General features: G+C 40.3%; 2 protein-coding genes across 8 annotated transcripts in view; one reads left to right on the top strand and one right to left on the bottom strand.

The window, feature by feature from the left end:
• Positions 1-4,336, bottom strand: part of lrmda (leucine rich melanocyte differentiation associated) — a 932,585-nt gene extending 928,249 nt beyond the window's left edge. For all 3 annotated transcript variants that reach the window (XR_015074203.1, XM_085970486.1, XM_085970488.1), the window contains exon 1: positions 4,073-4,336. Coding sequence is in view for 2 of the 3 variants with exons in the window: in XM_085970486.1 (XP_085826612.1) it covers positions 4,073-4,114 (42 nt within the window). In the remaining variant the exon portion in view is untranslated. The remainder of the gene's footprint in view (positions 1-4,072) is intronic.
• A 94-nt stretch (positions 4,337-4,430) lies between these two features.
• znf503 (zinc finger protein 503) lies at positions 4,431-13,513 on the top strand. 5 transcript variants are annotated; one of them, XM_085970485.1, is made up of 3 exons: positions 4,431-4,537; positions 10,725-10,932; positions 11,345-13,513. In XM_085970485.1, exons 2-3 carry the CDS (start codon positions 10,852-10,854, stop codon positions 12,806-12,808), a joined length of 1,545 nt encoding a protein of 514 aa, XP_085826611.1. In that variant the 5' UTR covers positions 4,431-4,537; positions 10,725-10,851; the 3' UTR covers positions 12,809-13,513. The 5 variants fall into 5 exon arrangements, with proteins under 5 accessions (XP_085826611.1, XP_085826610.1, XP_085826608.1 ...); XM_085970484.1 differs by lacking the exon at positions 4,431-4,537 and adding an exon at positions 4,717-4,817; XM_085970482.1 differs by lacking the exon at positions 4,431-4,537 and adding an exon at positions 4,915-5,069.
• The last annotated feature ends 290 nt before the right edge of the window (positions 13,514-13,803 follow it).

Raw genomic sequence — 13,803 nt, 5'->3', positions numbered from 1 at the left:
GGGCACTTAGAAAATAATAATAGGATTGGGCAGAGTCAACACAGATTTATGAAAGGGAAATCGTGTTTGACAAATCTGTTACAGTTTTTTGAGCTTGTAACTAGCAGAATAGATAAGGGGGAACCAGTGGATGTGGTGTATTTGGAATTTCAGAAGGCCTTTGATAAGGTGCCACACAAGAGGTTATTAAACAAAATTAGGGCTCATGGGATTGGGGGTAATATACTAGCATGGATTGAGGATTGGTTAATGGACAGAAAACAGAGAATAGGGATAAATGGGTCATTTTCTGGTTGGCAGGCTGTAACTACTGGGGTACCTTGAGGATCAATGCTTGGGCCTCAGCTATTCACAATCTACATCAATGATTTGGATGAGGGGACCAAATGTAATATATCCAAGTTTGCTGATGATACAAAGCTGGGTGGGAATGTAAGTTGTGAGGAGGATGCAAGGAGGCTTCAAGGGGATATAGACAGGCTAAGTAAGTGGGCAAGAACATGGCAAATGGAATATAATGTGGAGAAATGTGAAGTTATTCACTTTGGTAGGAAAAATAGAAAAGCAGCGTACTTTTTAAATGGTGAGAAATTGGGAAATGTTGGTGTTCAGAGGGACCTGGGTGTCCTTGTACATGAATCACTGAAAGTTAACATGCAGGGACAGCAAGCAATTAGGAAAGCAAATGGTATGTTATACTCAAATCCTCTTGTAATAAAGGCTAAGAGTAAAGACTTCTTACTGAAATTATATAGGGCCCTGGTGAGACCACACCTGGAGTACTATGTACAGTTTTGGTCTCCTTACCTAAGGAAGGATATACTTGCCATAGAGGGAGTGCAACGAAGGTTCACCAGGCTGGTTCCTGGGATCGGCGGATTGTCCCATGAGAAATTGAGTAGACTAGGCCTATAGTCTCTAGCGTTTAGAAGAATGAGAGGTGATCTCATTGAAACATACAAAATTCTTACAGGGCTTGACTGGGTAGATGCAGGGAGGGTGTTTCCCCTGGCTGGGGAGTCTAGAACCAGGGGTCACAGTATCAGAATAAGGGGTCGGCCATTTAGGACTGAGATGAGGAGAAATTTCTTCACTCAGAGGGTGGTGAATCTTTGGAATTCCCTACCCCCAGTGGGCTGTGGAGGCTCAGTCATTGAGTATATTCACGACAGAGATTGATAGATTTTTGAATATTAAGGGAATCAAGGGATATGGGGATAATGCAGGAAAGTGGAGATGAGGTAGAAGATCAGCCATGATATTGAATGGTGGAGCAGGCTCGAAGGACCAAATGGCCTACTCCTGCTCCTATTTCTTATGCTCTCAAATGGTTGAGCAGACTGGATGCAGCAAAGGCTATGGGCCCCAACAAAATTCCAGCTGTCATGCTGAAGACTTGTGCTCCAGAACTAGCCGTGCCTCTAGCCAAGCTGCTACAGTACAGCTACAACACTGGCATCTACCCGACAATGTGGAAAATTGCCTAGATATGTCCTGTCCACAAAAAGCAGGACAAATCCAATCCGGTCAATTACTGCCCCATCAGTCTACTCTCAATCATCAGCAAAGTGATGGAAGGTGTCGTCGACAGTGCTATCAAGCGGCACTTACTCACCAACAACCTGTTCACCGATGCTCAGTTTGGGTTCCGCCAGGTCCATTCGGCTCCAGACCTCATTACAGCCTTGGTCCAAACATGGATAAAAGAGCTGAATTCCAGAGGTGAGGCGAGAGTGACTGCCCTTGACGTCAAGGCAGCATTTGACTGAGTGCGGCATCAAGGAGCCCGAGTAAAATTAAAGTCAATGGGAATCAGGGGGAAAACTCTCCACAGGCTGGAGTCATACCTAGCACAAAGGAAGATGGTTATGGTTGTTGGAGGCCAATCATCTCAGCTCCAGGATATCGCTGCAGGAGTTCCTCAGGGCAGTGTCCTAGTCCCAACCATCTTCAGCTGCTTCATCAATGACCTTCCCTCCATCCTAAGGTCAGAAGTGGGGATGTTTGCTGATGATTGCACTGTGTTCAGTTCCAATTTGCTACTCCTCAGATAATGAAATAGTCCATGCTCGCATGCACCAAGACCTGGATGACATTCAGTGTCAGATAAGTGGCAAGTAACATTCGCACCACACAAGTATTGACTATCTCCAACAAGAGAGAGTCTAACCACCGCCCCTTGACATTCAACGGGATTACCATCACCAAATCCCCCACTATCAACATCCTGGGAGTCACCATTGACCAGAAACTTAACTGGACCAGCCATATAAATACTGTGGCTACAAGAGCAGGGTATTCTGCAGCGAGTTGCTCACCTCCTGACTCCCCAAAGCCTTTCCACTATCTACAAGGCACAAGTCAGGCGTGTGATGGAATACTCTCCAATTGCCTGGATGAGTGCATCTCCAACAACACTCAAGAAGCTCGACACCATCCAGGACAAAGCAGCCCGCTTGATTGGCACCCATCCACCATCTTAAACATTCACTCCCTCCACCGTCGGCACACTGTGTCTGCAGTGCGTTCCAACCACAAGATTCACTGCAACAACTCACCAAGGCTTATTCGACAGCAACTCCCAAACCAGCAATCTCTACCACCTAGAAGGACAAGGGCAGCAGGCGCATGGGAACACCATCACCTCCAACTTCCCCTCCAAGTCACACACCATCCTGATTGGAAATATATCATTGTTCCTTCATTGTTGCTGGGTCAAAATTCCAGAAATCCCTCCCTAACAGCACTGAGAGAGTACCTTCACCACACAGACTTCAACAGTTCAAGGTGGCGGCTCACCACCACCTTCTTAAGGGCAGTTAGGGATGGGTAATAAATGCTGGCTTTGCCAGCGACATCCACATCCCAGGAACGAATAAAAAAGGCATTTTGCAAAATTGAGAAGTCTAAGGAAAACTATTAAAGATTATTAATTATGGAAAGCAACTGTGCAGACAATATTGGGCACTGATGCACACAGCTGATGCATATTGAGATGATGGTCATCGTTCTACTAATGTAGACCAACTTCCTAACATTCTTGGACTCAGTAACTCCTCCAAGCCAACTCCCTTGATAAGGTTATTAACACATGTTGTTTAAAGTGCTTTATGTGAAACGTAACAGAAAGACAAAAGTGGAGAGGATGTTGACGTGAATCACATTTTAAATATTCATGACCTGTAACTGAATGAGGCATTTCTCAACTCAGCTACTGTTGTGCAGATGGAAGTGGCTTCATTTATCAGAATTACTTTTATGTTCAAAAACGAAAAATTTAACAAATGGACAAAGAGCTAGACAAATAGAAACTAAAATGTAGCAAAATATTTTGCCAACTAGATGGTATGCACAACCAAAAATATTAATCACAAGATAGGTTTGGCCTACTTGATTTCATCATTCCAGAAACCAATCCTAATATCTTCCATTCTAAGACATGAGACAAGTGTCCTGCTCTCACCCACCCTTCATGGGAATCCATTCCAGCTGTTGATTACTCAATGTGTAAAAAAAACACCTCCTGGGGAATGTCCTAAATGTGTCCGTCATAACACTAAACCTGTGCCCTCTTGTAGTGGTGCTTTGGCATATCTGAAAGTATTGGGAATCAGGGAAAATACTTACCCACTGCATAAATTAAGCAAATACTGAAATTAATTAGCTCAGACGCTTGCATGCATTTCATTTATTAGCAAAAAACGAACTGCAAATTAAAAAAAACTTTTTTCCAAAAGGGCAGCACATAAATTTAATTTTAATAACATACTAAAACGATGGATTTCTACCCATTCATAATGATTGGGTGGAAGTTATAGCCCATAAATCCTTACTAATAGTTTACAATATAAAGAAATACTGCATCTTTGCAGATGAGCAGATGGTTCTGCAACTAGTCAGCTGACATCACAAAGTGGTAAAACCCCGGAAAAAGAAATGTTGCAAACTGCAAAAATAACTAAATACAAAACATTAAAATGCAGTGTACCTAACATGTGAACTAGTGGTATAAAAGGTCGCTTTCTTTTGTTCTGTGTAAATAAAGGCAAGTGTTTAAATACTTCACACTTACTTGAGTTCCATCAACAACGATCCCTAAATCGTTGCTCGCCATCACTGACGTACTAATTTATAAAAGACTGATAATGCCGTTGTTTGCTTTATTTTCACGGCTATTCAAGCTGTCAGCCAGAGTTTTATATTTTATATAAGGTTTGTTTGGAAGTACCGCTATGCCGGAGCAACGACCTGCATATATGTAAATATACAAGAGTACTACACTTCCGCACTCTTGTCAGCTGATTCGGAGCGGAAGTCAGTACCGAAACGTAGAAAAGGAGGAGCAAACGGACTTAGAAAAGCAAAGATTCCAATTGTACAGCAAGCAATTACGATACAGTACTTTTTCGTAAAAACTGGATATGGGAAGTTTGTTTAGCTGGGGATTTTTTGGGGGAAATGTCGTATACAACCTTAAATCTTAAATGGTAGTCGCAGTTAGTCGATGAGCCTGAAGAGAGCGAGATCCCTGATACTGGTTTGTACTCCACTGACATAGTTTGCTGCAAAAAAAATTCGGCTCACAAAGATATATCATATTTGCATTTCACGACTGAGTCGAACTAATCTATCTTTCGTGTCATTTAAGTAGTAGTCGTGCATGCAGTACTGTCGAATGAACCATCAAACCTAATTCCCCCTCCCCCCTCCCGCGGGGAAAAAAGAAAAACTTCCCTTCCCGCCCCATCAGCGGAGCGCATGCGGAAGTCTGGCACTGCAGAATACTGACCCAATCTCAGCTCCTACTAACTACTAATGTAAGCCTATTACACTGTTATTTAACATAAGTAAGTTTGATGCATGGAGTCTACTTCTTTTCATTGGTCCGGTTGTTCACAAAGTGGTAATTAAAATTTTAGGAATGAATACGAAATCCCTTCTGTGTTGGGCTATTCGGAGATACAGCAACGACAGTGATGTCTTTGTAACAGAAGGAATATGTGTACGATATGTACATTTCAGAATAGAATCGGCATTAAAATTGTTTGTAACCGACTATTAATAATCAGGTATGAATTTTGGTATTTGTCCGCGTGCCTGAAAGATATTATCAGCGTGTTTGCCAGGTTGTTATTTGTAACTGGTCGCTTCTGTACAGTCCTGCTGCTGTATTATAGCAGTTTATTGGTATAAAGATGAGTTGTTGTTTCGGAAACAATATGTTAATTTTCAACAAAAAAATCAATCTTCTTCTCTTGCAATAAGCTGACCATTCTAATCGATTTAATGGCACGCTTTATATTTCCACATTTGGATCACGTTCATAACAGTATGTTTCAGCTGTTATATATAAATCGTTGAAGCACCTCTGCTGTACAACAAAGTAACTTTACAGATAAAAATGTTGATTGTTTAATTGATATTTTTTAAAAATCTCGTTTCACCAACATCGGACATACTAACTTGCTTGTCACTTGTTTCCAGCAATAATTATATTTGCATGCGGTGAGTGATTCATAAATATGTCAGACTATAAAATATAGGCACGTACTTCAAACTTTCTATTTAAAAATCATGAATTATAGCCACGAAAAATGTGTTCCCATTTAGGGTAATACGAAGTATTTGCTGTCTTGTACTGAGACCCATCTGTCATCTAGACAATAAAGAAAGCCGCTGTTACTTTTTCCCTGACGTTGAAAATTTATGGGCGCCCTACACTGCCCTAATAACTCAAGCATTGTGTCAACGTTTGACAGGCTTGCAGAAAAACAGCAACCCTGTTATCAATCAAACAACCCTTTGCATATTTTTAGCTGCGCTCTGATCTTCAAGACACGTTTATGTATGAATTATATCATTATGAATCATTCTACAGATTTACTGTAAGGCGGAACGTGATCTATCACGTCTTTCAAATCAACAAAAGGAAGAGAGATTTTTACAGTTTTCGCCATTTTAGCATGCTTGACACTTGTGGAATTTTACACTGGAATAAACACCTTTTATAAGGAACCTTATTCGCGCATATCGCTGTAAAATCCGCACTTTTACAATTCAATTTATAAAGCAAAGTTTATTCTGTTGATTTTATTTTTTAAATATTCCAGGAAACTACCCTCAAGTTCCCTTTCCTGCAGGTAACTATTCCGATGTATCAGTAAACCTCAGTACGGTGATATTCGGATCTTCGCGCTTTCTATGGTTTGTGTTCTGCTTTCTTCTGGTTAATAATCATTTTGAAGTAGTGAAGATGTACTTCTATGTCAAAACACTGTTCTCACTCTCGACAGAACAATTTGGAATTGTTTAGATTTTAATAATTTTTCTTCAATACTGTTATCAGATCCAACTCACTTGTTAAGGAAATCTTGGAACAATAAAGACCGTTAATGATGGACGATTGTAATAATATCTTAAAATAACCGTAATTTTTAAAAGTCAACGCGTAATTCTGATGTTCCTCTTTATCAGAAACTATTGTTTGAAATGGCTAACGCCAGTAATAAGCTAAGTATTTTACATTCGACAGAATTTTATGGCTTCAAATGTCATTTCAATATATCTTAACTAAATTATCTACAAATAGGCGCTTCTTTTAAGTAAAGTTAAGCTATGTTAAAAATGGCAATACTTCAATTATTTGGTTTTATGAAACGTTGAGATTTAAACACGGAAAAGAACATGCCTCTCTAATTGTACGATACCATCAATATATAACCTGGTGCAAAAGTTCTGATTCAAGCGTAAGGTACAAGTCAAATAATGAATCCCAAGGGCATTGGGGTTCTTCAATATGGTAAATACAAATTTTGCCATCACTGCGATATTGGACAAGATATAGAAGATCCCGCTCGTCCACTAACAACAGTTTTAGTATTTCTATTGTCTTAATAGGAAAAGGGTACATTTTTCTTATTGTAATACATTGGAATTAAATTGCACACCCGAAAGTAAGACTTGGATTTCATTATTCCTGCAAACTTTAAAACTTTCCCCCCTTTGATGTAGCTGTTGTTGCACAGAACACTAGTAGCTAAAAATCAGGGACCATGAGAAGTGCAATATTTCCACTTTTTAAAACTGTTTTAACTGTGCTTCATACACTAAAAATGGATTTACATTTTACATGAACCAGTTCTGTTGTAACATAAAAATACAGAACAATTAAATATTGATGTATTTCATTGTTCTAAACGCGCATGGATCGTCCCTCTCTATGGACACCTGATCCCGGCTTAATTTAGAAGGGCAAATGAAGTCACATCCAGATGGTATGAAATTTTCGATCTACATGTGTAATTTTAAAGATTAGTTTAGATTTAATAAGAGATAATCGCTCCAGACCGAGAAGAATGTTGTCTGCAGTGCATCAACTCTAGACCGATGCGAACGGGCAAAAGCGGGAATATCAGCCATCCCACCTGTACATTAGCCGTGATATTATTAAATCTACGCTTAAGAAATTTTCTTTAGAAATTAATATTGAATGGTGGTAATGTAACAGACTCTCAATTCTATGTGGCTACTGCTATCTGCGGCCCAGCAGCCCAATGTTGCTAAATGTATTCAAAGTAGCGCGAAACGTTTATTAACTTGCCTTTTCCCCATTATATTTAAGACAAGCGGTTCGTTCTGTTTCTTTAAAACCAATTTCGCTCCAATCCGCTTTTTGTTGCAATCCATCCCTGGATTTACAAGATCTGACCTGACCTGTCAAGCGGATTATCATACAGAGAGATTAATAGGGTAGGCGGGTTGCAATAATAATCGTTTTGTTTGATGTGACAAGTTTGATAGGCGTTGATTTACTTACAAACTGATAGGCTTTTAATTGAGCGCCTCCATCCAAGTTAGATGAAAGGAAGCCGCGGCATTTTGTGTCTGAAAAGCTGCCCAATTGCCCGGGAGTCTGAATACTTATTAGCCGGGTACGTGAACGGTCAAATACTTCTTTTTGAATGTACTGCCTTTTTTCCAAATAATAAATCTCTTATATTGTGTGCAAATCGAATCGTGTTGACGAGTCTACCAATAACTATTAAGTGGGAAAAGTTGGACATTTGTAATAGTTAAAGTTTTTAATTAAATTAACTTAATTTCTGGATTATTATTCCTCTATTTTTGTACAGTATGTTTCCCAAATGAATCATGTAGGTGAATGTTACCCTTTAAACAACGTGAAAAGGGGTAAATCGTGTTGATTATGAAAAGAAACCTGTGGTTGCTTTGAAAAAATAATAATGCAACTTCGACACAAAGATGGTGTCGCTCAGAAAAGAAATTTGAGATCCAAGCAAGACTGTTCAGATCACTTCCACACGAGATTTACTTTTTGTGTTTTTAGAAAGGATAATGTAAAACGGATACTTCCTGGTTTTCATTATTTTCTGTTAAACTTCAAGCATTGTGCTAATGAAATATGCCTACCGTTGTATTTCGAAAGTACAAACGATGTGTGTTTGTTGGACGTATTAATTTGGTTCGCTTTCCCCTCGCCCTGTATCTAGGCACGCGGACCTAAACACTAGTTAAACCACGCAGCTTCTTGAGTCTCCCTTCGCACTGAAGTGAACAAATCTCCAAAAAGTCTTCCCACAGTCGACTCCACCTAAAGCAATTAATCTTTTAGTATTTCTCACCGGGAGGCAGGACAAATACAACAAGAACAGATAGTCGTCTCTATGGTATAGTAAGGAAAACAGCTGTTCCAAGCAGTTAATGCAAATGAACACAAATGAAGGTACAGCGTTTCAATGTTTACTGCACTTCATCCATCAACCTGACGAGCCATTAAAAAGAAAGAACTGTTCTGTGCAGATCGAATTTACTCCCACCACTTGGGAACCGTTCAGATCTCTCCCAACGCCATTACACACCTGGACGAATTTGTGCGTCCTTTGCCAGATTATTTAAGTAAAGTACTTAACAACAACCCTCTTTATACATAGGAGGAGTAAGTGGTAATGTAATTTCCACTTGTACTCAAAAATAAATTAATATAAACTTCTTAGTCTAATTCGCAAATACGTTTATATTTGTAAAATGTTATTATAATTACTTAAAAGGAAATTACGCTAATTACAATAATAAATTTGTAAAAGTTACTGTAACATTCGGGGAAGACCGTGGCCAAGTTTTGTTATATCTTCAGTTTGTAAAAGGGTTTCAGACAAACCACGATGCTTTGATTATATTAATGTATATTTTCTGCTTATATATGTTTCCGTTGCATTTGCTAAAATTGGACTTCTGTCTCAATTTTCGGTTTGGAATTTTTTACATCGTTTGTGTGTAATTTTTGATATTGTTAAAGTGGCATTATTTATTGAGAAGACAATTTGAATTAAGTTCAGTCCGAGTAGATAATCCATCTCATAAATTGCTAACGACCCCTCAGCACTTTCCGTGTTCTTCACTTGTCAAACGTGTTTTTATCTCCAAGTGACCTTTTGTTAATGTTGTAGATTGTGTGGGCCACCATGTCGAGGCCGGAAACAAAAGCAAAGATTGATTAGCACATACATTTGCCAGTGAAAAGAAAAAAAACATCAAACAGAAGTCAAAATTTTACAACCGTTTATTGCTTTTTAAAATTAAAAACTTGCGATATATGCAAAAAAGTTTCACGTTTCGGAAGTCTCTTACTTTATGGTAGATGTTTCTGATAACGTTTACTTGTTTCGCAAAAAGCAGTAACGTGCAATACAGTTTGTGTGAAAAACCATGACCGTAGTTTATGCGTGTATTATGAACCTTTTATAGTAGTGACTTTGATCAGACCGATCATTTGTTCTAGCTGTCAGGTTTAACATGTCAAGACTTTCAACATGTCAATCTTAATCTTTTTCAAACACCCCTACGTGTGACCATCTGATTGACTGATCGGTGATACGATCTCAATAATGCCGTTTTGTTTGTAGTCTGCCGCGACGACCCGAAGTGAGATTTCTCAAATTAAGATTTTTTTAAATGTTCTTTTTCATAAGGAAAAAATATTCAACAGGAAAGTAAGCCATTAATGACAAGAAGTGAAGGTGTATAATTCGTTCAAGCGAATTGAAGTGCGGTCTAGTGCGTCCGCCTTTTGTTCGCATACAAATTGAGTTTACTCTGAGAACGATTTATTTCCCTAAATTGAATGCCTCTTTTCAAAAGCCGTTCTTTTTCAAGTCACACCAGGCTTGTAATCAGCAACAAAAGCTGACATAAATCAACCCAGATTGACAGGACTGACAAATAACTGATTGATTGCGGTTGGGAAAATTGACAGTTGGAAGGGTGGGGGTGTTGAATTGAAAGCATGTGACATTGAGATCCCTCTCCGGATTGGCCTAGCCTCGTCACATGCTAGAGTCTAAAATTTCGCCTTCACACAATAACCAACACACACACACACACAAAAAGTTAACATCACATCCCCTTGACCCTCCAATCACCTCGGGGTTCGGTGTTCATTGTGTGATTTGATTGGAAGGCGGCAAAGGCTTTAATCTTAAAGTAATTCGGTGTTTGAAGTGTTGACGGCCAGATTGTGTGTTGCATGTTGTGTTGTGTGTAGCTAAGCGGTCGTGCTGCCTGTCTGATGAGCGCCGTGCAGGATTTGGGCAGGGTCTCCAGTACTGTGAGTGAAAGCAACCACAGCGTCCTCGAACGGCACAGTCCCTCTCGGAGTGTTGGTTCAGTTAGGTCATGATTACATCGCCTTCCGTCTCTACCCACAGAATTACAGCGACTGAAATCAGCAATAACAGCAGCAGGGGAAACAGTAGTAGCAAACCTTTCTACCACTCCGTACCTCCCTCAGACCCTTTAAGACAAGCTAATCGTCTTCCTATCAAGGTTTTGAAAATGCTTACGGCTCGCACCGGACACATTTTGCATCCTGAGTACTTACAGCCTTTACCATCTACGCCCGTAAGTCCCATCGAGGTACGTTTTTTACGTTTTTGCAATTTTGGTTATATAGTACTATGTTTTATTATCTAATCTATACTATATATAATGTACGCACGGAAACAGGAGAGTTAACAATTTCCCACGTACCGTGCCTTACCCGTCGATTCTTTTGTAAGAGACCATCGCTACCACGTAGCTCTCAATTTGGACACGTCTAGGAAAAACGTTAACCCACCAAGTTACTGAGTTACTGTAATGATAGTTGATTTTAAAAGATTGGTTAGTGTACGCAGCTACTGCATTGTTATTCGTATATACTATCGATATTTTACAATTAAACTATGAATTCGCTATTACTGGAAGATGGAAGGTTATGAAATAATACATTATGCTTATGCCGGACGGAAACAATAATTTTTTTATTTTTTATTTAATTTTCTTGTAGCTCGATGCGAAAAAGAGTCCTTTGGCACTTTTGGCTCAAACATGTTCTCAGATTGGGAAGCCGGATCCCCCTCCTTCCTCAAAGCTAACTTCTGTTACTTCAAATGGTACAAGTGATAAAGACTCCGGAAAATCTGCTCCATTGAAACTTAGTGACATTGGTGTGGAAGACAAGTCGAGTTTTAAACCATACTCCAAACACACAGAGAAGAAGGACTCCAGTTCCTCGGGCTCTTCCAGCGTTTCTGGGGAAAAGTCTGGTTTCCGTGTGCCTAGCGCCACCTGCCAACCATTCACACCAAGGACAGGCAGTCCAAATTCCAGCACTTCTTCACCCATGCCATCCGAAGGCAAAGGCAGTGACAGTCAGGAAAAGAAAGACATAGACACCGTAAAAAACAGCTCCACAGACAATTCCACGACCACCAGCGTCAGCCACAACCGGATTAGTGTCAGTTGTGCTGGGATAAACGTGGAAGTGAATCAGCACCAGGAGACTTCAGTTTCAAAACCCATTACTTCGGAGACTTCAGCTCTGGGTTCTGGACTTGTTGCCCCTGTTTCGCCCTATAAACCAGGACAGACTGTCTTTCCTTTGCCTCCAGCCAGTATGACCTACCCAGGAACTCTCGGAGCCTACGCTGGCTATCCGCATCAGTTTGTACCACATGGCGTCAGCTTGGACCACGCCAAATCCAGCCTGGTCGGAGCGGCTCAGCTGGCTAGTTCTTTGGGTTGCGGCCTCTCCAGTAAACCCACCGGTTCCAGCCCATTAGCCGGTGCCTCTCCACCCTCAATGATGACGGCTAGTCTTTGCAGAGATCCCTACTGTCTAAGTTATCACTGCGCTGCTCATCTTGCCGGGGCGGCCAGCAATTCTTGCACCCATGATCCTACAGCTTTGAAGACTGGATACCCTCTGGTTTACCCCTCACACCCTCTACATGCCGTCCACACGTCCATGTCCAGCAACGCTGGTACGCCAACCCTGACAGGACATCATTTGTACCCTTATGGCTTCATGCTACCTAACGATCCCCAGCCTCACATCTGCAATTGGGTCTCGGCCAATGGACCATGCGACAAGCGATTTTGCACCTCAGAGGAACTGCTCAACCACTTGCGGACGCACACTGCTTTCTCCGGGACTGAAAAACTCATGGCCGGCTACCCAAGTTCGTCTCTGGGCAGTGCGGCGGCGGCGGCAGCTGCAGCAGCCGTGGCGTGTCACATGCACCTCCCACCGACAGGGGCGCCCGGGAGTCCTGGCGGTCTCACACTAAGGAGCCCCCACGCTTTAGGACTCAGCAGCAGGTACCACCCGTATACCAAGAGCCCCCTGCCGCCCCATGGAGCTCCAGGGCCGGTCACCACTCTACCAGTGCCGGCGACAGGACACTATTACTCTCCATACGCACTCTACGGCCAGAGGTTAACCACAGCTTCAGCACTGGGCTATCAGTGAACACAGACATTCAAAGCTGCAATATGCATTGCGATGAAGGCTTATGTGGGTCCAATTTCAAAACAGTCAGGAAAAAGTTTTTTTTTTAAATGTTGACCTAATTTTCTTCTGTTAAAATAATACAATCTGATTTTTTTTAATGTCGTGAAACCAGCCATCTCAAAGGTGAACCGATTAGTGCATACGTAAAGATTTCATCCTATTGAATTGTTTTGAAAATTAAGATATGTAAATAGTTTTTTTGAAAGTTTTGAAATGCAATCCAGGTAGTCCCAAACAAAGCAGATTGCAGTTTAATGGACCTTTCATGGTGTTCATCAATGGACGGGTTCCGTGAACGCTGTATTTATTTATGTTAGCTTCAAGCGGGGGAAAACATAACAAAGTGCATTACTTAAACAAAAAAAAACCTGATAGGTAACGTGGAACACAGTGTAGAAAAATAGGGGTTTTCCGAAGTTTCTTTTAAATTGCTATGATTGTATTGTACGTTCTTATTTAATGTCTCTTGGAAAAGAATTTACATGCATGTTTGTTACTAAATTCAACTTGTCATTATAATTTCAAATTGCAATTATTTTTAAGGTGTACCATGGAAAGAGAATTGGTATTTTTTGTATGTATTCTGGAAATAAGAAGCAGTGCTATTCAAAAATATGACCGTCTTATTTTGTTATTAAATGAATACTTGATTACAAATTGTAACTTCGGTTCGCATTATATAGGTTTTCAAATACGGTTTTGCTACTTTACAAGTTTTTTCCCCATTTCTACAATTATGCAGTTTTTTTTTATAGAAAGTGTTGCATTTCTGACCAAGGACACATTTTCGCTTGAGGACGCAAATATATTTGTAAGATTTCTTAAGTATTTAAAAAAATTATCTTGCCATTCCTTTTATACAACTGTTAATCGCATCGAGTGCATGTCCCACGTTTAGAATCTTAAAGTTCAATTAACGCATTTTTTAAAATGACGATATTTCTCTCTGGGAC

The sequence above is a fragment of the Somniosus microcephalus genome, chromosome 29 (assembly GCF_052327205.1).
Source record: "Somniosus microcephalus isolate GS21.2 chromosome 29, FLI_Smic_1.0, whole genome shotgun sequence".
Lineage (NCBI taxonomy): Eukaryota > Metazoa > Chordata > Chondrichthyes > Squaliformes > Somniosidae > Somniosus > Somniosus microcephalus.
The sequence above is the reverse complement of the archived record's forward strand: the minus strand, read 5'-3'. Positions and strand labels throughout refer to the sequence as shown.